Source organism: Sparus aurata, chromosome 16, assembly GCF_900880675.1.
Source record: "Sparus aurata chromosome 16, fSpaAur1.1, whole genome shotgun sequence".
NCBI lineage: Eukaryota > Metazoa > Chordata > Actinopteri > Spariformes > Sparidae > Sparus > Sparus aurata.
Window position 1 is genome coordinate 6,565,595 of NC_044202.1, and position 25,436 is coordinate 6,591,030.

General features: G+C 41.7%; 2 protein-coding genes across 3 annotated transcripts in view; both read right to left on the reverse strand.

Moving 5' to 3' along the window:
• Positions 1 to 749: 749 nt before the first annotated feature.
• On the reverse strand, positions 750 to 10,850 carry lgmn (legumain). Its single transcript, XM_030391999.1, has 14 exons — positions 10,730 to 10,850; positions 10,229 to 10,391; positions 9,943 to 10,040; positions 7,269 to 7,350; positions 7,062 to 7,144; positions 6,865 to 6,940; positions 5,739 to 5,801; positions 5,490 to 5,556; positions 4,662 to 4,780; positions 3,809 to 3,898; positions 3,417 to 3,626; positions 3,142 to 3,312; positions 2,280 to 2,347; positions 750 to 1,253 (listed from the first exon to the last, which is right to left on the reverse strand). Exons 2-14 carry the CDS (start codon positions 10,367 to 10,369, stop codon positions 1,211 to 1,213), a joined length of 1,311 nt encoding a protein of 436 aa, XP_030247859.1. The 5' UTR covers positions 10,370 to 10,391; positions 10,730 to 10,850; the 3' UTR covers positions 750 to 1,210.
• Positions 10,851 to 12,135: 1,285 nt separating this feature from the next.
• The window catches only part of pcnx1 (pecanex 1), a 39,349-nt gene continuing 26,048 nt past the window's right edge, over positions 12,136 to 25,436 (reverse strand). The window contains exons 14-36 of one of the 2 annotated variants that reach the window (XM_030391987.1): positions 24,497 to 24,668; positions 22,718 to 22,828; positions 22,424 to 22,515; positions 21,271 to 21,380; positions 20,781 to 20,886; positions 20,540 to 20,632; positions 20,245 to 20,395; positions 19,886 to 20,027; positions 19,488 to 19,665; positions 19,144 to 19,252; positions 18,732 to 18,861; positions 18,573 to 18,631; positions 18,071 to 18,286; positions 17,325 to 17,578; positions 17,005 to 17,235; positions 16,756 to 16,856; positions 16,400 to 16,550; positions 16,080 to 16,310; positions 15,712 to 15,986; positions 15,484 to 15,611; positions 14,648 to 15,078; positions 13,661 to 13,801; positions 12,136 to 13,393 (exon numbers count right to left, since the gene is read on the reverse strand). In XM_030391987.1, the coding sequence (XP_030247847.1) occupies positions 13,253 to 13,393; positions 13,661 to 13,801; positions 14,648 to 15,078; positions 15,484 to 15,611; positions 15,712 to 15,986; positions 16,080 to 16,310; positions 16,400 to 16,550; positions 16,756 to 16,856; positions 17,005 to 17,235; positions 17,325 to 17,578; positions 18,071 to 18,286; positions 18,573 to 18,631; positions 18,732 to 18,861; positions 19,144 to 19,252; positions 19,488 to 19,665; positions 19,886 to 20,027; positions 20,245 to 20,395; positions 20,540 to 20,632; positions 20,781 to 20,886; positions 21,271 to 21,380; positions 22,424 to 22,515; positions 22,718 to 22,828; positions 24,497 to 24,668 (3,753 nt within the window). In that variant the 3' untranslated portion in view covers positions 12,136 to 13,252. Of the gene's footprint in view, positions 13,394 to 13,660; positions 13,802 to 14,647; positions 15,079 to 15,432; positions 15,612 to 15,711; positions 15,987 to 16,079; positions 16,311 to 16,399; positions 16,551 to 16,755; positions 16,857 to 17,004; positions 17,236 to 17,324; positions 17,579 to 18,070; positions 18,287 to 18,572; positions 18,632 to 18,731; positions 18,862 to 19,143; positions 19,253 to 19,487; positions 19,666 to 19,885; positions 20,028 to 20,244; positions 20,396 to 20,539; positions 20,633 to 20,780; positions 20,887 to 21,270; positions 21,381 to 22,423; positions 22,516 to 22,717; positions 22,829 to 24,496; positions 24,669 to 25,436 lie in introns of both variants that reach the window. The other variant, XM_030391986.1, reaches the window with a different exon arrangement.

Sequence of the window (25,436 nt, forward strand, 5' to 3'; positions counted from 1 at the left end):
TGTCGCCACTAGATGTCACAATTTCCTAAATTAATGTGAGCTTTCATTATTCTGTGCAGCATTTGTTGGATTGGTGCGATGCAGTCATAAAAAAAAAAAAGACTTGACTGGATTTTCACTCCAAAACACAAATGTGAACCTCACGGTGGCGCCACAGGAAAATGTTATCAATAAAATCAGTAGGCTTCATCTTTGTGGTAAACATATGTTTCTGTTTTGTTTTGTTTAGGAGAGTTGTTGATATATTTCAATCTGGATTAACTCACTGGATCAAGTGAAATATATCAGATATCACATTCCATCTCCACTTGGGTGATCTAACTTTTTTTGCAGGCATTATTTCGAAATTGATTGCATAAATACTTTATTTCATGAACTACCTACAGAACTAATACCATTCACATCAGCCCCTGCTGCTCTTGTATGATTCCTGGTTTGGATCAAGCACTAAATCTGCTTAAATATTATTTTCATGAAAGAAATATCCTGTAAAATGAAACATGCTCAGAGGGGAGCTATAAAGCTGACAGTGGTTCATGGTTTAAGGGAAAAAGGCGGTTCTGATCACAGGAAAATAGGCTTAGGTAGAATTATTTTGACACCATACAAATCCTCTCCTGGAGACGACCCACTGTTAACGTGTGAGGAAGACTACGCTGCTGTGAAATATACGGAAATGTTTAAATCATGGGCAGAATATCCACAGGAGTAGAAACACTGGAAATGCGAGTCATTTTTTTGGCAGTTTTGGTCTTAAGATTTATTTCAAGATCCCTGTGCGACAACAGAGTCTCTTGAGGTTCAGCAAACATTCAATAGATAGTGGTATGTCCTTTACATGTCAATCAAACATTCATTCATGTAAAGCCTTTCACACCACAAGTAAAGCTAAGAGCAAATTCCTTTACATGAATCTCGTATTGTATTTGTCTGTCTTATGGATACACGAATAAAACAATCACAAAGCAGTAAAATGTCATCCACAAACTCTTCACAGCAATAGTGCAACTCATCACGAAACAAGTTTAAAAATTCTCAGTAAAATCAAAAAAACAGTCTTAAAAAAAACAACAGTTAGTGTGCTGATCAAACGATAACGTCAAACTCCACGTCGGATTGATTCCTAAGCAGTGCAAAGAGAAGCTCCGTCTTCCCACACGGAGGAGGAAGCAGTTTGATGTGAGGCTCTCCTGGATCTGCAGAGACACGTCTACTTTCTGAAATGACACGCTGAGTCCATGGCACTCTGGATGCTGCAGAGTGGAACAACAAAAAACACAATTGGTTTCTGTGTCATATAAAATATAAAATAAAACTTGACAAGAATGACACAGGGGAGAGTGTCGTAGAACTTTCTATCAGTTTAAAGGGACAGTCTGTAACGATTTAAGTAATTTATTTACTCAAATCAACGTCTTCGTTCATCAGTAAGTCCTCACTGGTGTACAATAACCTCTGCCAACAATCTGACTTATCCTCTCTGAATATACATAGCACGGGCAAGCTCTATGGAGGCCGCCATGTCTTTCCGGTTTTAAAAAACTATGGACTGCCGAGAGGGACACAAAGCACTACGTGGTACTACGTAGTAAGGCTAAACGCGTTTTCGCTCAGAGCCAGCTTGACTGCGGAACAGAGAGGGAGCCTCTAGTTTTATAGCCTTAATAACTAACTACGTCTTTACCTCATTACTTGAATCAGTAGAAATACTCGACGCTGTTGGGAAAGAGTCCATATTTTGAAAATGAGTTTCTTATCCGTCAGGGCCACCGCAGCTTCCAGAACGTCTCCAACGACTTCAAAACGGGAGGGGTGAGCAAAGGAGTGTTGCAATGTAGAACCTCACAGCTAGATGGCGCTAAATACTTGATATATTACACACTGTCCCTTCAAAAGCACTATGTGTAATTTATGATACTAGAGCTCTCTCGATCAAAACAAGACATTTGCAGAGCGTGGGGAAAGCCGGGCAGAGTGGAGAAAGGAGAGAGTTGGCCTTCTGGAGGAATAAACATCCAGCGCTACATCAGATTCTGTTCAGATTTAAAGCCATTTATCGACGGGAGGAGAGCTCAGAGATTACTCTCTAACTTTTAGGATTTCAAAGTGGATTTATCTCCACTCTCATTTAACAACCTGACTCTTTGATTTCCATTGTTGAGTGTTTATGTGCTGTAGTGTGCTGCTGACTGGAGCTGGAGGCGAAATGTTCTTTACTTCATGAATGTAAAGGTGGAGAAGGGCGAAAGAGAGAGAGGAAGTAGAATCGTAGACCGTACCTGTCAGCAGAGTATCCTCTCTCACACAGGTTCACCAGAGCGTACAGATGTCTCAGAGCGTATTCATACTGAAACAAAAGAGGACATCACGTGTCAGAAATGTCCCCTGAGACAAACAGTGATGCTTCTATGTTCGTGACCACACCGTTGTTTCCCACTCGTTGTATTTGTGGAAGTCAAAATGTCAAACCGTTTCAGAGAAAAAGAAACGAATGAATGAATGAATGGAAGTACCCAAGAAAATGTTATCAAGTTACATGATCCAGTACTAGCTTTGAGCTAACAGGTAGGCTAAAAATAAGAGAATGACGTCACCCTAATTTTTTATATATCTGCACTTCTGTCTTACATGCAGCGATGGAAAGCGACTAGGTTCATGTACTTTAGTTCAATTTTACTTGCTAGTTTTATTCTTTTTTCTCTCTACTTATATTACACACGCTCACCTCATAACCAGGCGGCACTTTTCAGGTGGAAACGAGCAATTTATGAGACACAAGTTAAGAGAGTTTGGTGAATTCTACTTGAGAAGTTTAAATAAGCTAAAAAAGGTTTTCACTATATTTGCTGCTTAGTCAGTCTCTGTATTGGAGTCAGTTGAGTCAGTTGAATGCAAAGAAAGCGAATGAATGTAAGTCTAATACCGGCTGATGAGTAGCATGGGAAACACATCTGCCGCTTCCTCTTTTGAAAGCAGAACCACACTTCTGGCATGTCAGTAAGTTTCAACCATCAGCTGCAGATGGATCCTGCCAAAACTCTGACTAATCAACCGTAATGTAAAAAATAACCCGACACTTTCCGAATATGGAAACCCGTTCTGCTTTAAATGTACTGAGGGGACTCTTTTGCGCAGCTCTACCTCAGTTTTGTGCCAGTTGAAGCAGTTGTGTTTGAAGTGGTTGAATGCAGCCTTGTAGCAAGCGTGCTGGGAGAGATCGGCTCTCTGGTCCAGAACCTGCTCGGTCTCCAGCTTACTGCCGGTCACCCTCTCAACCACCTCACGCATGGTATCAGCCATCAGCTCCCTGACCTGAACACAAACACACACATATTCACACACAGAAATCTGTAACATGAGATCTGTTATGGTTGAATTCGTGCAGTTATGGTAAAGTCACGACAGCTCGTTTTTACCTTGAGGTGGGTGCTGATCTCCATCAGCATCCCCCTTGCAACTCTGATATCGTTGGAGGCCATCAACTTCCTCTTGAGTATGGCGAGAGGAACGTCAGGGCTCGGGGTCAGATCCGGGTTTGTGATTGGCTTCAGGGTCATTGGAGGAGCAGGGGGGCTGTTTGCCTTGGGGTTACCCTGGAACGCCATAACCTTCATGTGCGCCAGAGTCTGAGTAGAAAGAAAGAATCTCAAGGTAAGTATCAACATAAGGGCAGGGAACAATCGTGTATTCTAGCTAAAACTCTCCCACCACATTACTTTGTTGCATGTCACAAATACCTCAAGATATCACAAGAACTTGGCTCTAAATTTTCCCTTCTTCAGCAGTTTTCCGTCAGTCTTTCTCTCACCTTGTTTCCGTACTGCTGGACGTGGCTGGTGTTTGTGTGGCTCTTCACGATCTTGAACTGCTTCACCAAAGTTTCTTTGGTCAGGTCCTCCTGAAAGCACAAAAAAAACCACCACCACATAAAAATAGGCAACAAAATGTTTCCAATGCACAGAAGTGAAGCTAAGTAAGCTGTAAAACTAAAGCGTTTTTTTAAGAATTTGATAAATAAACAGTTTTTTTTTATCTTTTTCCTTTTGATTAAGTTTCTGTTTTGGATGCTTCTACAGTATATTATTATAGGCCCATGAGTGCAATCACTGCTGCTTATGAAAACAACCTACCCGGTTTTTATTCTGCAGGTTAAAACAAACAACTGCTGCTGCTGTTGGAAACGCTCACCACTTCCTTTTCCTGCCCTTTGAAACCAGGTGTTTGGAACGGCAAATACACCTTTAATGTACCTCATATATTCTGAGTTGCTTTCGTATCATTAAAATCAGTCTGCAACCGACAACCACGACATGAAAATACAGGAAACTAAAGACAGATATACACATTAACATCTTGTAAAGCACGCACAATTGTTTCTGTGGTAGTTCCCGCTACAATAGGTGACAGTGTATATTTAATAGCAATGGAAACAGCTAATAAAACCCCAACATTTTCTTCTCCTTATAGCCAACACTTCAATAACACGACTGGCTAACATTGTGTAGCCTTTATTGCGAAGTCTTCACAGGAAATACATTGTTTTTGTCACCGAGGTTAGCACTCACTGTTGTACACATTTATTTATTTTGTGCGTAAATATTGACATGTTTATCGGCATATAGAGTGTCCCTACTTCACTGTGATTGAAATAAAACACCCACCACATCAGAGTCCTCCATCCAGTTCACGCTGTACCAGTCTCCCAGGTACGTGTCCCTCTTCTCGTCGTAGTAGCAGGCGTAAGAGGACTCATGAGGGTTAGCCGCTGTGGTGGCGTACACTGAAAACACAGAGACATTCTCATATTGTGACAGTTTGGCAGAAAAATGATAGTTTTTCAGGAAGCAAACCTAAACACAAACCACGTGTCTGTTTGAGAGGCTCAGAAACATTTCAAACACAACACACGAGGCTCGAGAAGAGTGTGAACGCTCGTTACAAGTTCAAAAGTGGATATGTGTGAAAATAAACTGCTGCTTTACATGTAGACATGGGATGTCTTAGTGTCATCAAAACCACAGAGGGGAGTGTGTGAAAAACTCTGGTTAACACAATAAAACCAGAACCTTGATCTGTGCCGTGTTATGGTTATCACATGAGGCCAAACACATGACAGAGTGACTGGGCTCACATGTTACCACAAACCATAACGCTGACCTCAGTGTTTGATGAGACACAACACAGGAATACGAGTCACAAACTAAAGTGCTGATCTTAGTCTGGTCCAAAGATGACATGTGAGTCACTGAGGGGAGGAAAAGGGCCTATAAATCACATGAGCCTCTGCTGGCCATTTTTGCTGATTGGCTTTCAAGTTGTGACTTTTAAATTCCTCATCAAATGTGAGTGAGGTCGAATGGTCACAAGGTGAAGTCAAGTTCAAAATGAGTCCAACGACTGATGCTTTATACTGATCCTACACTGGGATTGAAGCTTCATTATCTCCTGGTTTCACCGGAAAGTGACTGATAAGCTAAAGTTCAACTCACCGTCAATGTCAGCAGGCAGGTGGTTCATCATTGACCCGGACTCACATGCCTCGATGTAAAACACCATCTGTGAATGTGCGTGTGGGCGGAAAGAAGATAAAAACAAGTTTTATCGTCTGATCTTCCACCGCAGCTTCATACATCCTCACCTGACTGTATACATGTCATACAGCATGTAGGTCAGCGATTAAGCCACATATACAGTATTTCTTAAAAAAAAACAACAACAAAAGCATTGTTGAAACGTACCTTTTTGTATTTCTTATTGTCGTGCATGTATTTAATGGTTGCCTGGAGGTCGTCTACACTGAGCTGCAGACAAAGAGGGAGGACAGAAACTGCTTTTAATTTAAATGTTTCAAAGTATCCCGCTGGACTCTACATACAAACCATTCAAGATATAAACAGTACACAGCTGCAACTAACAATTGTTTTCTTTATAAATGAATCTGCCATATCATTTCTTAATAACTGATTAAAAGGTAGTGAACAGGAGGCGAATTTGGACAAAGATAGCTGATTGTTGAGTCTCATTCCCAGCTCGTCACACACAGATGAATTTGGGTTCGTATTTTGGATCCAAAACGTCGGTATCTGACAACCTGGGAATGAGACTCAACAGTCCGCTGTCTTTCTCCAGAATCACCATCCCGAACTTTAATCATTAAGACTATAAAATGTGCCAAAATGTGCAAGTGAAACATGCTCATCACAGTTTTCTAGAGCCTAAAGGGAAGTCTACAAATTGCTTTCTCTTGACCAACAAACAGTCCAAGATCCGAAGAGTCTTTACCATTGTAAGGAGGAAAGCAATTATCAAAATAGTTGGTGATCATTTGTCTTTCAATCAACTTACAGATCAGTTGGCTAATTGTTGCAGCTCTTTATGATACATTATAGACAGTGATATTGTGCCATCATTCCACTTTGCCTTCTGTATAAAAGCCACAGAGGCGGAATGGGGGCAGAGTGCTGTTCTGCCTCTGATCCCCCAGTGGAGGCAGTAACAGAGTTGCTTGGTTCAGTGTAAAAAGAACAAAGGCGGTGTAGAGGTGAGCTGTAGCTGCGTCGCTATAGCAAAATCTCTGTCTAAAAGGGGCTGATGATACCTTTTCTGTTTCAAAGACTTCAACCAAACTTTGTGGTGCAGCATTCGACTATTTTTTAGATGTCAAAACGCTGCTCAGATGTTAAATCAAGGTGTTCAAATATGTAAAAGGGAACATGACTCATCATCATATGACTGACATAGCTGCCTGGGAAACACGTTCGATAGCATTAGAATATTTAGTTCCTGGTCTATACTCTGTGGTTAAGAGGCAGCTCATCCGTGTGATGCTCGTGGGTAATGTGCAGGAAGTAGAAAAGTGCTCACATCATCATTAGGAAAGGCCAGAATACCAGGCGCCCCGTGGTCTGTGAAGTACACAAACACGTGATCGTTGGGGCCGCTGCCAAGACAAAGAGAGCAGAGTTATAAACATTATCTCGACAAACCGGATTTTTCTGATATCAAGTTTCATCTCTTCGCGAGATTCACTCCTCCATATCTTGTTTTATTCGATCACTTGCCTCTTCAACACTTTTCCCGAGCCCCCTTTGACTTTCGAGGAGTCGCCCTTCAGCACAGCCAGGAAGTTTGCCGGGGTCACATCCTGCAGAAGAAAAAAAAACACCCACCCAGAAATCAAAGTTTGCTTCACACAGCTGTTGGAATGTGAAACGAACTGCTAATGGTAAACATTTACTGCAGAGCTATGTACAAATATTTGCACTCACATCACCAGTGTAGTCTTTTGGAACTCCCTTGTAAACATCGGTGCCGTTTGGCCTGTTGATCACTACTCCAGGGGTGGGATTGCTGGTAACGAAAACATGATTCAGATTTTAAAAGGGGGAAATGAAAATGGCTGACAAAACATTTAGTCATGATGACGGAAAGCAGATGAATGACCAACGGATCAGGTGACAACTCCACAGTATTTCACGCTCGTTTCCCCTTTCACTGCAGAGTCACTGTCTGGAACAACCACCACCACCCTTATCTATCTTATTGTAACAGCTCTGTTACAGTCGTTTATGTAGAGCTGAAACTTTTCTTTGTCTCCTGTGACTGCAGACAGAACAAGTTTTAGATCGTCAGTCGGACAAAACAACACATTTAAAGGTGTAACCTTGGGATTTAGGAAACTGTGACAGACAGTTTTCACCATTGTTTGACATTTTGTAGACAATGGATGCAAATATGAATCAATTTCTTTAACATTCGGTTAAAAGAACATGTACCGATGTTTGATGCTACACCATGAGTTAAAAATAACAGATTAAGTAAAACAAAATTACTCTAATCTTAGACTAAACCCGTCTGTCACTACTCAACAACTGGCCCAACAAGATCAAACCCATACTGAGGTGACGACATGGCTAAAATGGAATAATATCAGCTTATATAAGGACAACTTTTTGTATGTTTTAAACTGGAAAGTACTTTTATTTGATTTAAATTAAATCATGTCTTATGTATTTAATACGTAAGTAAATGCAATTTGTACAAAGACACATTTTCATATTTGTGCCCATCTGTAGTTGTAGGTTAGTACATTTTAACAGGTTTAATTCCTAACAGCGTTTAAACGATCACGGATTAATCATTAACATCCCTATTGTAGACAATTTACTGAGAAAACAATCTGCAGTTAAATCAATAATGAACATGACTGTTAGTTGCAGTCATCAATTTGTGATAAGATAATTTAATCAATGAAAAACTTGAAAAGTTGTCTGTTATCAGTACAGGTGGCCATCGATTTGTCTTCATGTGACATCATGCAAGCTGCACGGTTAGTTATTAACCAAAAATCCAATATGTGTTGATAATGACCAGGATATAATACAATCGCTGTTGCATAACCTCTCTTTAAAACTTGACCTACATTATGTGGAGTTACTCTGATACACGGACACTCAGCCCAAGTTCAAGTTTGCAGACGGTCAACAACAGCGGAACAACTATATTCCTCAGCATGTCTTTGGTTACTTTCTACTAAATTATCCTTCTTCAGCTTTGTTAAACACCTCAGTGTGCAGCAGCGATCCCATTTGACTGAAACTGTGGGGTCTGCTTTCACTACGGCTCCTCTATCCACACATCATGTCAGTAATGTAACTCTTCGTCAGTCCTGCAGGAACGCTAAAATCAGTTCCTTGTGACTTCGCTCAGTGAGTCTCTTTGACAGCTTGTTAACGGTGCTGCTGCTCTGACAAAGAACCACACAGAGCTGACATACCACAGCGAAATGAGAAATACCGACGTGTCTGTGGTCTTCAAATGGGGCTGCATACGAGTACAGTACTTTCCTAATCAAAGGGCACGATGTAGTTTCGGGGAAGAAATCCTGACGCTCAACTTTCTAATGCTGTCAAGATTTATAGGGTAGTAACAGAAACTAAGAAATATTTTCTTCCATAACTGAAAAAAACAAGCTGTTCTCAGAGGGAGAGTAAGGTCCCCAGAACACTGTTTGGAGCTAGAGAGGTGGCAGGGTCCGCCACATATAAACAAAGTAAAACAGTGTGAAATTGTGTCGTCCTTTAGGGTCAGTTTGTTTATTCAGTCATGAAAACAAAGAGAGCTTGTTTACTTAGTTTCGTTCAGCATAATGAGTCAAAGACGATCTTTCTCGCCTGTTCAAAATGTCTTTCCCAGAACTTCACTGTTCACCTTTCAAAGTTTCACTCACCATACCAACGATTTAAGCTCATGATACAAGTTTAATCAGGTCTGATTTGGCATCAGCAGACACTCCTTAATTACATGACTCTGATCAGTTTGGAGCCAAAAAAGACTTGATCAGGACAACCCTAACTTAAAAAGGTGTCAAAACAGGTGCTAATACTCTTGTCGAGCGAGGACCTCAAAACACATGTCGGAACACAACCCTAACACCTGACTATTGGCTCAACTGATGGATGATCTATGTACGTTTTTATCATCATGTTGCTGCTGGAATAGTTTTGTTAATCTATTTTTAAATTTGGAGTGTTATGCTGGTCATACCTTAGCTAGCGAGGTGGCAGAATACTCGTCAGTGTATTGTTTTTATATCTATCCTCATGATTATGCTGGTTCCTCTGTGCAATGTTTGTTTATTTTACTTATATCTTGCACTTAACAAATAAAGTTGCCCTTGAACTTAAATAGTAATAAAGCATGTTAATAACGAGTAACTACAGTCTTGTTACAGAAACGTGCAGTACAGCGTCTATACAAGATTCATAACCCTGCAAATGTTATTCACATATTCTGCGAAATTGCAATTGAGCAAGACTAAAAGGGTCAAACGCTAAGGAGCTAAACTAATGTGTGTTTTTTTAATATGTCAGGGGAAAGGAGAAGTCTGTTTCACAAAGATAAGCTCCACAGAAACCGAAAAGAAAAGTCAACTCAACTCACTCCTCATTCTGTGCCAAGTCATCGTACATCATAACCACAATCTGCTCATCTGGGATGCCATTCTTGTGGACGATTTGGTAAGCATGGCAGGCATCGGCCTGGTAGGAAAGTAAAGAGCATTGGATGAAGGTTAAGGCACATTTTAAAAGGTTAGGTGAGTATGTATGGTGAAGTGGAAGTGCCTTATCTTATCACAATGCGGATTATAAAGGAAAACAACTGGGTCATGCAAAGTTTGCACATGATAAGGTGACTTTGAGGGATCAGTTTCATGTACAACTCTCACCTGGTGCCTGTAGTTGTACCAGCCATTGGAGCCAGCAACGATGACTACCCAGTTTTTCCCTTTGTCCGGTTCCTGGGTAGGAAATGCATTCACCAGCCCGAGACTCAGGCCGAGCAGGACGGCGAAGACTGACGTAAACATGTCCTCTTCTTATGTGTGAGTCCTGGGTGGAAAACATGGACCATTAAAATCTCTCCTCATTAAATAAACTCTTAGAATAAACTTATTGTTGATGGTTGGACTGTGATGTGGCGATAAACAACGACGGGTATGCAAAAAAAAAAAAAAAAAAAAATAGATAACACAAACACGCCACCTGACTGCCTGGACATCACATGACGATATCCATTCTCGGCAACTAGCTAGCTGGTTGGTAGCACAACAAGCTAACAACACGATAAAAACGCTTTTTTTAAAAACAGCTGAGAGTGCGAGAAAGCTTTTACAGATATTCTGTATAAATCCCAGCGATATCAGGACAAGAGAAAAACATGTTTTTACCTTTTCTTTGGCAGAAGTTTGCGGTGAAAACAGCGGTGGAGTCAATACATGAACATGCTCAGCGACTCAATGGGACATTTATATGTGACGTCGGGAAAAACAGATGATAGGAATTCTCAGGCAGCAGCCAATCACAGGGCTCGAGGGGGCGGGGCTGTACTGTAAACAGTCATGTGATTGGTAGAGCTGTAACATGTATGAGCTTGTCTGTTTTCTGATGAAGTGAAAACTAGATTAAGGAGATTTTCCCAGTGGATTATCATTTCCCAGAAAACAAGACTTTAATGATTTATTTATCTTAAAAAAAAAACATGTTGCCTTTACTAACATGAGAATGGACGGTACAGTGGTGAAAAGTAATATACTCTTAATATATATTACTTTCTCTGTGTGTGAAGGGGCTGCAACTGCTTTTTATTTTACAGTCCAATATTGTATGATGACAATAAAGCAGAACTTTGAACTGTGAAAGAAAGTCACCAGGTACTTTGTTGTATAAGATGATTATGAAGATTTGAATTCTTATTTCTGGGAAACATTTTTCTCATTTACCACTTTGCATATTATCAATAATATTGACAATGGTGTCAATTATTTATGTTTTCCCCTCAGCTGTGTCATACATTTGCTACCTATTTTTTTGTCTTAAGGTTGAATGTTTCACATAAAGCCCTGATGGGTATTTTGGCTCACCCTGCATTGGTTTTGTTTTACTTGTCGATCATTATATACTGTATGTATTCTGTTTTATTTAACCAATCTATAATGCATTTTTTTTCCCTATGTGCATTAAACTAAAAAAATAAAATAAAGCAGAAATTAAAAAAGAAGAGTGAATGAAACATGAGCTGGTAGATGCTATAAAATAAATCACATTATATTCTTGCTCCTTTATTCTGTCAAGTTCGCTAAAGTCTGACTTAAAGTTTAAATTTTGATGTACTGGATAACTTCACTTTTGATACTTCAAGTACATTTTGCAGTCAACTCTTTTCTTAGTCTACTTTAGTGAGCTTTTCAATGCATTATTTTCTGGATCTGCATACTTCTTCCACCACTGCTTGTATGCCAAATCATATGAAGTGAGTCTTGACACAATTACAGCACATGGCACCAATTATTTGCAGCGTTTTACACAATTCCTTATAACCAGTGAAAGTGGGTACAAGGAAATGTCATGTGATTCTGTGCCATAAAGAATATTATAAAGCACAGCATGAAACTCATAAAATCCCCTATCACTGCACTGTCACTGCACCTGCTAATCACAAGTTTCATTCTAACCTTTGTCTCTTCTGCAGCATCCACTAAAAACCCTTGTTGATGACGGAGGTTAGTGTGCACTGGTGTGTTTGTTTTCGTCTGCTAGATTAGGAAATTCCGAATTAACACAAACAGGAGGCGTATTAAAGATGTCAGCAATAAATCAAACTTTTATTTCTCCATATAGAAAAAGAATTAAGTTAAATAGTGAAACAGTCCATCAAAAATTCGGCATCTTGTTTTCAACCAATGGTCCTTAATACATTAACCTTTGTCCCAAAAAGAAATAAAGAAGATGTAACAAAGTGTAAATACCATGTTCACAGTAATAAATATTGAAAACAAAATCTTTTATACATTGACATTATATATATATATATTTGTGTAAATATATATATGTATAGATATAGATATAATCATATACAGTAAAAAGTTATTTTCAAGTTTATCAAACATAAAATAGTAAAATAAAAATGGCTGAAAACAGAATGACGATTGCATTTTTTTTTCATTCCCAAGGCATCGGTAACCATGGCCATTCAGAGTCTGTAATAAATAAAATGTGATATTATCTAAAGAGTGTAGTGCATCACTGTAAATAAAACAAAAACAAATTATAGTGCAAGTTCTTTTTTTTTCTTTGCGCAAACGTAGTCTTGCAAATTTTAAAGTAATCCAAACGGAATGACAACAATTAAACAGAGGAGTTTGTTGAGCGCAGCGTCGTCAAGTCTCTGCATCACAATTCTCTGTTGTCTTGGCAGCAGGAAAAAAAAAAAAAAAAAAAAAAAAGCTTTCACGTGTATGAAACCGTGGCAGATATTCAACACCAGGCTTATTTTGGCAAATTATTTAAAGACAATCAAAATACAAAGAAAAAATCTCCACACGCTCGTTTACACTCAACTCTGTCAGAATTGCCAACGAAATAGTCGATGAAATGCATAGAAATTAATTACCAGTAGCAAGAACTAACTTAATTTAAGGGTTGTTTACTGTCATGCAGCATTTATGAGACGCAAAGCAAGGCAGATACTGTGGCTGTGTATGGATGCAGTAAAGGATCTTGGATGAATGTATACTCTGCCTCTGCTTGCACTTTTCCCTGGCTTCCTTTCCCCCTCAGCGATAAGGAACAGGGGAGGGGGGAGAGCTCCCATTTCCTATTTGTCTGTAGGCTCCCGCGTCCTGCTGAAAGCCAGGGAGGTCTGGCTTCATCTTCACACAGGTCTGTGTGGATAATGTGTGTGCTTGCTCGTCTCAAACCTCTGCACCCAACTCAATGACCCCAGTCTCAATAACGGGCACTAGCTTATCTTCCACCTGTACCAGCAGGATGGTCTTGTCGATATGGGAGCGATTGACTGGGTCACGGCTACAAGGCACCCACCGGTGAATCACCTGCAGAGGGCAACACAGACAGGAAGCATCCAATCAAATTTATGAGGCGTTTATTGTTACGGAGCAAGTAGGTCGCAGAGGCTGTTACAGGGCCCAAAAATAGGGCACGAGTACAAACAAGATAATCATCATGTTTTAAGCAAAAGAGGTCGGAGAGTGAGAGAGTGTGTGAGCTGTGAAACAATCATAACAGATTAAATGTAACAGTCCAGAATAAGTCAACGTAGATCTGTTTTTATGCTTTTACAGATGTTAATAAAGACTTACATGTCCTTCCATGCCCTCTAAGGGGCTCCAGTCCCTCCAGCAGGTCCGTCCTGCCCTCAGTCTCATTGTCTCATCAGGCCACTGCAGCTCCTTCCGCTTCGATAAGTTAATGTTCTCCAGCACGTGACTGACATCCACAATCTGAGAGACATCACAGAGGCACAACAATACGATTCACATCAAGGCAGGACTGACCGACTTACTGAGTGGATACAGATACACAAAGTGCAGATGGTTATTTTGATAGCATTTAAGTCTTGTAAGGTTTTTCTCTTCGTTTTGCTTTTATATGACAGCTTGGAGTTATTAGTAGAGAAAGAGATTATTTGCAACCAGTGCAGCAGAATAGGCCGAACCATTTCAGTAGAGTGTTACTGTAATTAGAAGTTGTTAAGCGGATGCTGGCCTGCTCTTAAACTCTATTAATGGCCTATATTTTAATTACATGCATAACAAGACTAAGCTCTACTGCCATGCTAGAGGCTCTGTGGGGCTGTACTTGAGCCAAATACTAGCATCAAGCTCACAAAGATAATGCAAGCATAATTAGCATGTGTGTGTAAGTGTAGCGTTTATTATGATCACAAGCTAGTTTAGTGTGTCAGAGTACAGCTGAGGATAATGGGGACCAGGTGGTATGTTTTGCAGGTATTTGGTCACAAACCAAAGTATTGGATAATTTTTTTTTTGATTTTGACCGCATAGCGCCGCTAGATAAAAAGTAAGGATATCACCATAATCAGTGGGATACATTGCTTAGAATGCATTAACAACTATACATTATGAAGGCTGTAAATGTGGTGTTGATGTTAAGAAGTTGTATCTGTCAGTGAGCTACAACACCAACAAAACAGAGCACAGGCAGCTGAATGAGAAACACTCTGGCACAGTTTTCTGTTTGTTGATCTCTGAAACTGTGTAATTTCACTTGCTAGCTGCCAGCGCTCTGACATTATTTCATTCCAGCTCATTTTTTTACACACAAACCTGCACTCTGTAGGAGATGTCGTCTCTGCGCACGGTGGAGACGGTGGGGTTGTGTTGTTGCGGGTGGTGATGATGGTGATGATGCTGGCTGAGGGGGTCGGTCACGGTGCTGCACAGGCCGTCGTTGCCCAGAAGGCCCACCAGCGTGTGGCGTTTGCAGGGAGGGATGCTGTGGCTGGAGAGGGAGGCGGAGGGGCCGGCAGGGTCAGATGTGGAGCCCAGCCGGAGCTGCAGGGATGTGGGGAGTGTGCGTAGAGACAGCTGGCTGGTGGAGGAACGTCGGCAGGGCTCCAGACCTGTGGTGGAGGTGCGCAGGGACGAGTGACGGCTGCTGCTGTAGCGGTAGGACGACGACTGGCTGGCGACGGAGGCTCGGGCGGGAGAGTGACGTACTAATCCCGACTGAACAGACTGGGAACTCTGACTGGTGCCTGGACACGGGGATTGCAAAGGCATAGTTAACTTTAAATAAGTACACTCGTGTTAACTTTATCCAACTATATCTGTGATGTATTGCATATTGTATGACTTTAAAAAAACAATTGGAAGACCTTCAGCAGAAAAAAGCACTATTATGCCTGATGAGTAAACCAATCTTTATAATTAAATTAAGCAGGGCAACCCTTTACTTAAAGTTCATTTGTACACTCTAGTCTCTTAAGACTCAAAGGAGTACATTTAAGTTCATTTTTATAAGTGGCTCCGGTTAGTTTAACAGGACTCAACAACATTAATTTGCCATATTAGTTATAGTACTAGTGGTTGTGTCGGGGAGCATTGCTCACCCAGAGTGTGTGGCTGGTATGAGTGGGAGGGGGCAGGTAAAGAGGTCCCACCCTGCGACACCGAGCTCTGCTGAGAGTCGCCTCCAGTCCCATTCCCACTGCCACAGGACAACCCTCCTGCGTCTGAATCCTCGATGTTCCCGCCACTGTTACAGCCGGCACCACAGCCTTTCCGTAACCTAGAAAGAGAATTGCAATTTAACTAAATAATTATAAAGGGAGAATAAAAAACAAAACATTAACAGTGGCAGTATGAAACTAGTGCAGAGAGTTACAAACCTGTGCCAGGTGCTCACAACAAAGTTTCGTATATTCCCGATGCTGATGGGGCCTCCCAGGATGTGTCCAAGCTGGGGGTGTGAGTTGCAGTAGGAGGTGGTCAGCGGGGAAACATAGATGGGATATCCGATGGGCTGGTCACAAGAAGAATTGATCATGTTTCGTAGAGCCTGCTTAGCGTTCTGGATGCTCCCGCGCTCTGGGTTTCTGTTTCTCAGGAACACCAACTCCTGCTGCTGCCCTGCCCAAAGGCCTCGGACACATTCTTTATTAACCTGGAGCAAAAACAGTTCAGTTCTCGTTAAGTGACTTAACATTGTAGCGATTAAGGAATCAACAGACTAATTTTAATATGTTTCAGTTCTCACCTTGATGACACGGAAACTGAGGTATCGTCGATTGAGCATAATGATTTTGTACTCATTGGTTCCTTCATCGAGGACGTGGCGCAGGGCGAGGAGCGAGGGGGCGTTGGACAGCACAGCGCTCCTCCAGGCTGGGTCGCCCTCGTGAGCAATGACCAGGTTCTGCTGGTGGGTGGAGATGGCTTCGAAAAGGACCGCCGGCTCATCGTATTCATCTGGGGACGTGAAGTGGTCCTAGAGGTGTGCAAGTGCAAGATTTTGTTAAAAATTTGACCCTGAGATTAAAGGTCATCATGTGGTATTGACAACAATGTGCGTCTCACCTGGTGTAATTTGAGAGACATTCGGATTCCAGGCACCACAACCTTCCTGAGCAGCTCCATATCTGCGAAGATCCACTCGTCTCGCACTGAGGAGATGCGGAAATCTCCCTTGAATAATGCATGAAGTCCATAAAGGAAAGACTCCAGATTGCTGTGATGGAGAAAAGAGGTTGAAGACTTTTAGTCGACTCATGAGGTCAAAAGCAGAGCAAAGGCGAAAAGCAAAGGAGGACAGAAAAAGTGTATGTGTATGCATGACCACGGGTCTGTTTGTTTGCCCTACATAAGTGAACTCTAAGTCAGCACTTAAAGCTTTATAAAAGGTTGACTTATTATAATGAAGATTACTGAATAACCTGGACATATGATGAGCTGCCGTTCCCAGAGCTCTCCTTCCAAGTACGCACAGGCCGAAGCAGAGCAGCACCAGAGCCGAGTCTTTCTCACTGTCCAGTGGCTACAAAGAAAGCAGAGACAAGGAAGATTTATGACGGTCAAGTGCTAAGCTAGCTATCACTGCCTCCACTGCCAGATAGATTTCCGATATTCACAGCCTGATCCAAAGTGTTCCTGTTGTCGCTCAGGAAACAATAATCAAGCATTACCTTGGCCCTCCGAGAGTTGCAGTACTGGATCCAGCCCAGGTAGACTCCACAGAAACTGTCTCTGGAGATGCCTGCGAGTCGGTGGTCGTAGTCCTCGTCGATGTTGGGATTGAAGGTAGGATCCAGGTCAACGTAGTTCCTCTCTCCACATCCACGCAGGCCGTCTTTCATGGTCTCGTTAGCCAGCCACTCTTCCAGTTTGGGCGAAGCGATCACGTAGTAGATGATACCCTGGGACCAGGAAAGGGGGATGCATTTAAATCATGCAAAATAATCTACAGCGCATTTAAAAGGTTACCGTCCAGCTCCATCCAACTAACCTTGACATAGTAGGTGGTCAGGATGCGTCGTAGATCGAACACCTGCAGCATGGAGGCGGCGCTGTTATCCGTGATGCTGTAGCCCTCCAAAACGTATTTGGTGACCAGCACCTCCCAGGCCAGCCAGCGCTGTCCAAAGGCAGCATTAAAGGACAGGATGTGAGGGAGGTGACCCGGCTCGCAGCAACAGCAGCCCTCGTCTTCCTCCACCCCCTCAGTGATGGCCTCCACTTCCCTCTGTTGGCAGTACGTTCCTGTGGAGATAAATATCAACATATTCTTATCGTCAGAATAAACAACGTAGATTTCAGTCAAATGTTAACACACAGAAAAATTTGATTAGATAGTTAGATTATGTGATCATATCTTCCTCAGTGACAGTTGAAAAGATGCTGACAGGTTAGTAATGAGTGTCATGCTCTGAGGACTGCCTCCAATTCTGTAAGAAGTTAACAGTGTGTCACATGCAATGTGTTTGTTGTGAGGCAGAGCATGAAGTCATGCTGATAAAGCACACACAGGTGTGTTTAACAGGAAGATAAAACATGACTGGGCTTATGTGCTGGGCTGCTCATGTAACAAATACAAATCTGGGCAGGTCAAGGGTTTGTTAATCATTTGGAGGGTTTAGTTTAATCTGCTTGGGAAAAAAAGGTGGTGGAGTTTTATTAAATGTGTACGAATTAGATTTTGGGAGTGAAGCTGAAAGTTGAGAAGTGGCAAGTCCATTTTTTTTTATATCTTACCTCTGAACTCCAGCCCTCGGAGCTGGAAGGTGACCAGACCGTTGCCGATTTCGATGAGATGCACCAGAGCGTTTAGGTAGTCGGAGGCCAGGATGAAACAATCCCCCGTGCTGAAGTTGCCCCATCGGCCCAGGAGGAGGTCTCCACACAGGCTGTGCTGCAGTGAGCGGGTGAGGTGCTCATAGAAGATGGAGTTCAAATTGTTGTCATCAGAGCCTGAAGATGGAAAGGCAGAAGGCAGGTGAGTCACATGTACTTTTAATCACTAACATCACAGGAATAGACGTGGTTCTTTTAGCTTAAATCACATAGAATGACTTAGAGAAGAGCATAGATTCTTCAAGTTTACCAAAATTAAATTCTGGCGCCAGCTACAGATACCATGCTTCCCAAAAATAAATGAATAAATTTCAACTTTAACTCGTGTAACCGCGTAAACACCGCGTAAACACCGCGTAAACATTTCTACATAAAATTAAAAAGGACAATGATGCACACACACCTGGATTTCTGTCCAGCTGAGAGGCCAACCGAGTGTTGGAGTGATCCACTCTTTTGGTGCTGCAGAAAAAGAAGATTTAAAATCACACATTACAGAAGCATATTCACAAAGACAACTTAAGTTTCGAACATGGAACAGGATCTCAAAATGTTTCCCTACTTGTAGTCCCTCTCCCAGAACTTGACGGGACGGACATAAGAGGTGATGAAGATGGCACTGCCCAGGAAGGGGTTGAGGGGTGTGGAGAAGATTGCTGACACTACAGCCTGGACAAACAGCATGGCAGAGTCTGGAGGGGCTCCGATCAAGGATCACTTGAAAAAAACATGTATACTTTGCTGTGTTTAGCATCTGCTGTCCGGATGCAATCCCATACATTTAATACACTGAAAATGCTGAGCCAGTGAAGGGTTTCTAATGTTTAGCCAACACTCATTTCCATTAATAAGAAGGGCAATAACAAAACACACGTGAAACAGTAGTATAAGCTTCTGGGACTCAGGTCTGCTTAAGAAGCTGGTGACTCAGTGTACAGTATATGTGTTGATAAATGACTGCAGTAAAAGGATACGAGGTACAGCAAAGGGCTGAGCAAAGGCGTGGAAGGCTGAGCCCCATGTGATCTGCCAGGGGGCGATGTAGGTGTAGACAAAGTGCAGCTTGTAGAACAGCTCCCACATCTGTAACAAATAAATGAAAGAAATGGTACATCAGTGAGAAAACCTTTAACTACAAAGTCCTTCGATTGCGTAACAAAGTAATATCATGTTTTGCCCTTAGTCGTACAAAAATAACAGGCCTGCACTGATTATTCGTGTCAAACTTAAAAGATCAAAACATTTCAGGTGACACTAAACATATGCATGATGTCTCTTATGCAGATTCAGAACAGAACTCATTGTATATTCCTCTCACCTTGCTAAAGACGATGGACATGAGGAAGAGGTCGAGCAGCAGCGTCTCAGACAGATGGCGGTAGTCGAAGGTGAAGAAGAGGACGGTGAAGAGGATCGTCACGTACTGGTAGGTAGGACTGCTGTAGGAGGAGCGAAGCAGCTTCAGGCCGGCCACTGTGATCATCAAAGCGCCGACCCTGGAAAACATTTTGAATAACATCAGTGTCAGTTTGGACCGCAAGTTCCAATTATTTTCATTATAAATTAAACTGCAGATTGTAAATGACGGAAATAATCTCTTGTTTTTCGATGCGCACGCTGGTGAAGAAGTTGATCCTCGCTTCAGATTATATGAAAGTTCTAAGATGAGAGAACCATAAAAATACAAATATGTTGGAAAGTAGTAAGAACTCTCACTCGGTGTCTAGTCTCTTTGGGCTGGCGAGCTCTCTGGCGCTGCCACTCAGCTCATTAAGGATGACGAGTGGATACAGGACATTCTTCTCCACAAACAGCAGCCACACATGAAGCTTTTCAAACCACATCACATGAGCCGCATCTGACGAGAGAGACAAGTTTGGAGAACGTTAACATCACTGTGACACACGGCAGAGTTGATAAACACCAAGAGTCTTCTGTCAATGTCTCTGCTGCACAGGACGTTATGATATGTGTCCATAATCATCATGACTGAACAGTCAAAGATTTTCTTGCATCACCGCATTTAGGGTTTGATTTGGAGCTGTTTTCGTTGCTATATGATCCACTGTACTTACCCCTGACTTCAAACTGATAGTATTCCTTAGTTTTGAGCAGAGGGTGAGAGAAGCAGTACCAGGGCAGCTGCTTACGGAATTGAGGCAGCAGGTAGTGGGTGAGCAACCCCACCGTCCCCAACAGGGCATACAGGACATAACTGAGGAAAGGCTGAGGGGCACAGACACAACGGAAAAATAAATCATTAAATATAGTAAATATGCAACCATTTGTATTTAATCTGTGGTGTCACATCAGTAAAATGTAAATAGAAAGTTAACATGAAAAGAGATGGCTTCAAAACGTTCACTGTACCTGCAGTGCAATAAACACTGTGCTGACATGGATGGCGAAGTAAAGGACAGCAATGACCACACAGACGATCAGGTCAGACTGCAGACGCTCGTTCTGTGCATTCAATGACACACATTGGGGGTAGGATTAGAAAAAAAGGGGGAAAAGCTGTTTAAAGTAAATGTAAATGCAAATGTAACCATATGCCCGATTCTAGTTCCAGTCGTGACTTTAATCACATAAACGATGAAGGTCTACTCACCACCGAGCCTCTGAGCTTGTCAGGTAGAGGGTCTTGTACTTCTGACAAAGGGTCCTCTGGGTTCTTGTCCTTTAAATTGGGCAAAATCTTGGACTGTATCAGCGAGCTATAAAGGCAAGAAGAGGAAAAATATTAGCTGGTTCAAATACCGTGAATCTCTTGGGGGTGATTTATCTCAGAGGGAACGTATAATGACTCACTGTTAACACTGCTACCATTGTGTGAAGCAGCTTGAAACTATTTGAACGGGGCATTTTTGAAATGCTTCGAAAATTGCTGTCTGAGATAATCCACAGCATATGTGTGAGTTGAAAAGTCAGAGATTATTCATTAATGTGGATTTCTAGCAGATGTGGGTCCTGTAGGTAATGGAAAACCCTTCTGATGAACAGTATTTCACCACACACTGTTGTCACTTTTTCTGAGAAGTCACCGGGTCTCACATCTTACAAAGGACTTATCAGGTTTGTTGTAAAGGCGGAGAACTTACATGAGGACAGAAGGGTCGCTGCTTTGCCGACTCAGGTGGTAGGACACTGCCACCAAGAGGCCGCAGAACACAGAAAACAACACAGGGATGTGATGAGGCTCCCAGGACTCCTGAAACACACAACAATATTCTTTTAGTAAGTGAAATATTTTGATTTTCTGTCTTTCCACAAACTGCAATGAATGACAGCACTTTCTTGTGCTGATGTGCAGGATTTGTGGTTAGTTTCAAAAGAATTATAATAATCAGATGCTAAAAAGGGAAAAAACTTCATCAATACTGCATGAAATGATGAACTAACAGTGTGATCCAGGGTTCATACAGACATTACAACCTTTTATTCAAGGACTTTTAAGTTCTTTTTAGTCACTTTTTAGTCATTTTGAAAGGATGCTGCTCAAGGAAAATAATTCATTAAACATGAAGTCCTCACAATTTTAGACAAATTGCTTTGGTTATATAATGTAAACAAAAGCCTACAGACTAATGCTGCGACTTTATGTTTCAAAATAGTGAAATAAAACCAACATTGCTCTGGAGCTCCCCCAGATTTACTTTTATACATTATTAAACAGAAAATACTATTTATACTAGGGCTTGGCTGGTTGTTATTTACTGAGAGATGTGCATCCATATTGCCCAGTACGCCAAGCTAATCGTCATCTTAAATTAATGAACAAGTCAATGGGCCTCATGCAGCAACATTCTCTTAAATTTCTCTTATATTTTCTCTGACTCTTTTGTTAAAATAAGTCAACTGCAGATGCACCAATGTGAAACAACTCAGCAGTCATTCATCTGTCTCATCAAATATATCACGTGATGAGTTTTTGTATGTTCCTATAATTTAAAACCTATGTTTCCGTGCATTGGACATCATGGACACTTAGTAATGTAATCTACTTAAGGCAACAGTGGTTTTGGCAGTTTAAATACCTGAGGTTTTGTTTGCATCAATACTGAGGGAGTTTTGCTGGATATACAAGTTTCAATTTCTAATGTTGCTTTAATGTCGAGGTTTTTCTAATTCTATAATCTTTGTGTCTGTAAAGATCCTCATTTTATGGTGTATTTGTGTCACAAGATTACTTTTAATTTACAGTTGAATGATATCAAGAAACTTTCATTGCATCTTAGTTGGCTTTGCTCTTACCTTCAGAGCTCCGTAGCAGAAGCCATAAAGCAGAGCGACGGTGACGATGCTGCGCAGGATGCTGTACAGCGCTGACAGAAGGCTTGTGGAGGCTGCAGAGAGCATAGAGAGGATGTCAGCGATGTGGCCACTCAACCTGACAGGCACCAGGCCTGGCAGAATGCTAATCAGCACTCTTGATGAAGCCTGCCATATCATTATATATAAAGGCAAGTGTATAGCGTGTGTATTGTCTCATTCTGTGGAGGTCAAAGTCACCCCTGAAGAGAAGCTGCGCGTCTATGAGTCACTCACCGTTGCCCCCGAACACATGGATGTCCAGCTGCTCAAAGAGGTACATGACGAACGTGTTGACTTGTGGCAGCAGCCCCACAAAGAAGATGATGGGAAAACACAGAGTGAATACTGCAGGGAGAACCACAAGGGGACAAAATGAAACATCGATTTTCTTTGATTGATTTTTCATACATATCAAGTTTCAGATTGATGAAGAGAACAATGACTTGGTGTTTGTTGTTCTGCATCTTTGACAGACTATTGGCTTATTGATTCGTACTGGTGCACAGCTGCATGTCTCCAGGGCAACTAACAGCAATTAATGTTCATTGTAATCTGATGAAAGGTCGTCTTAACGCTCTCTCAATGAAGACACATCGCTTTTAGTAGAGAGATTGTGGCTCGTGTACATATTGCACTTTCCAACCATTTTGGCGGATGAGATTCTAATCTCGTAACCGCAGCTCAATTTGTCTTTTGTGTGGGGAAAACGATTAAAGTCTTGAAGTGGAGTAATTTCTCACCTATTACAGAAAATGTTGTACAACAAATCTCCAGCCAGTGTTGTAAATATGATATTATGTCCTGGTACACAGCATAAGTGCCAGAAAGATTGGTTCTAAACTGACTTTTGATGAGTTAGATTCAATTTAAAAAATATAGCCTATAAATACATCTTTTAACAAACACCAACTGGGTGTGTGGACAGTTGCTTCTGAACAAATATTAATAACATATTTTCTGTGAGGAGGTTTTATGTCTTATCTTGCACATGTGCCGTGTTTGTCTGTGCGGTACCACTTCCCCATTCCTTGCTCAACCTTGATTTGTCACTTTGAATTGGGCTATCAATTACTTTTTCAAAAAAAAAAAAAAAAATTCGCTTCTGGGGCGGCTGTAGCTCAGCGGGTAGGGCAGGTCGACTAGTGATCGGGAGGTCGCAGGTCCGGCTCCCCTGGGGTGGAACTGAGCTACATGTCGAGGTATCCTTGAGCAAGATAGTGAACCCCAAAATTGCTCCTAATGTGCAGTTGGCACCTCTGCCATCAGTAAGGGCCCTGCGATGAGCTGGCGACTCATCCAGGGTGTACCCTGGCCTTCGCCCATAGAGATAACTGGGATAGGCTCCAGTAATCCCCGTGACCCCTTGAAAAAGGGGGATAAAAGCGGTAACATCCCCGCCTGTTCCACATTATGCATTGAGAAATTAAATCAAAATGCGTTACTGGTGCATCTAAATAATGCACCAGTGCACCTAAATCAAACATTTAGGCATACCAGTGCAACCAGTATATAAAGTTGCTCTTGGGACCAGCATTTCTGAAAGTGTACATTTTCTCCGTACTAACATCTGATTTAAAGAAGCCAGAGCATGATCACAAATAATTTGGAGGCCCACAAAAGTGTGATGCAGAACTTGAAGCCTCCAACGCACATACACTGAGAATGAACTTTCCAGTGAAGCAGGAAAACATCATGTGCCCAGCAGTGAATGTAAAAATATTTGCATATTCATATCTTCTGGAATTTTTAATGAGGGAGAAGGAGTAGGTGCAATTTAAAGAATTTTAATGTGTTACTTTTTTCTTCGTCAAGACCATGTCAGACACACAGCAGAGATTTTTTTTTATGTATGACGTTAAAATGTGTTTGTAGTGTCCTGATCATTTTTGTTATTTAATTTTTTTGTCATGATTTTTTTTCTTCTGTTCTGCACTTTGTAAAATGCCACACAAATAAAGGATGTTGTTAGGAATATCATTACCGCATATAAATGCCACAGGGGTGTACACTCACCAATGACAAGGTCCCTGGCTGAGGCGAGCACCAGAGAGCTGGTAAGTGCGACACCGTACAGAGTGAAGCGGGATGAAGTGGTCCTCAGACTGCCGTAGTGAAGCAGCCAAATGAGGCCACAGCACAGGCAGAAGTAGACAGGCCGGCTGTATGCGATGATACGATTATGGCCCTGCAGGGTGAAAGGTATGTTAATAATAATTGCTTTGTAATAGAAGCTGGGCTTCCCATTAAAAGAAAAAAAAAAAAAGAGTCAAACACCTAGCATCAAATAACATTTCTTCTGAATGTATTTTACTTAAGTGACTGTTTTATTTCTGGAGCATGATACTGCAAAAATTAGACAGTCGATTCCCACCATGCCCTTCAATTCTAAAAGTGTGTGCCCTCGTGATACACGGTGGATAAAAGCATATCACAACAAATAACATTAACTGCACAACTCAATTGTATAATCATTTTAAACAAGAATTACCTCTAAAGGAAGATTTCATTCAATGGTCTCAGTGTCATATGAGCCCCAGGGACAGTGACACAGGTGTAAACAGAAATAGCATCATGTGTATGATTTCACAAGAGAGACAGAATGTGTTCACACTGCAGGTTTCAACCCAAGAGGCTACGAGCTGCCCTGCTTTTTTTTTTTTTTTTTCCCCTACCAAAGGGAGTACTGACAGTTTGCACACCAACGACTGGATTAAATAGACCAGGTTTGCTCAAAATGTGTCAACAGTGTCGTGAAAAGGGGGAAGGAAAATTCCTGAAGGTGAGCTGAGGTGAAGGCAAAGGGGAGACGCAAGGGGACGAGGAGGAAAAGAGAGGGAGAGATACAGACAAAGAGAGAGAGAGTGAGCTGTGGTCTAAACTCTGGCCAGCTATTTAAAGCTTGTGCCTGCAGCTGAGTAGGAGCTGCATTAATAAAAGACGCCGCTTCAGAGCA

Bases quoted from the DNA above. Each gene is read 5' to 3' on its own strand.
- lgmn (XM_030391999.1), bottom strand. From the start codon at position 10,369: ATGTTTACGTCAGTCTTCGCCGTCCTGCTCGGCCTGAGTCTCGGGCTG. The intron at 3,627-3,808 runs GTGAGAGAAAGA...CTTTCTACTCAG, and splicing joins TCCAGCAGTACGGAAACAAG to ACTCTGGCGCACATGAAGGT. The intron at 3,313-3,416 runs GTAAAAACGAGC...GTTTGTGTTCAG, and splicing joins AGATCAGCACCCACCTCAAG to GTCAGGGAGCTGATGGCTGA.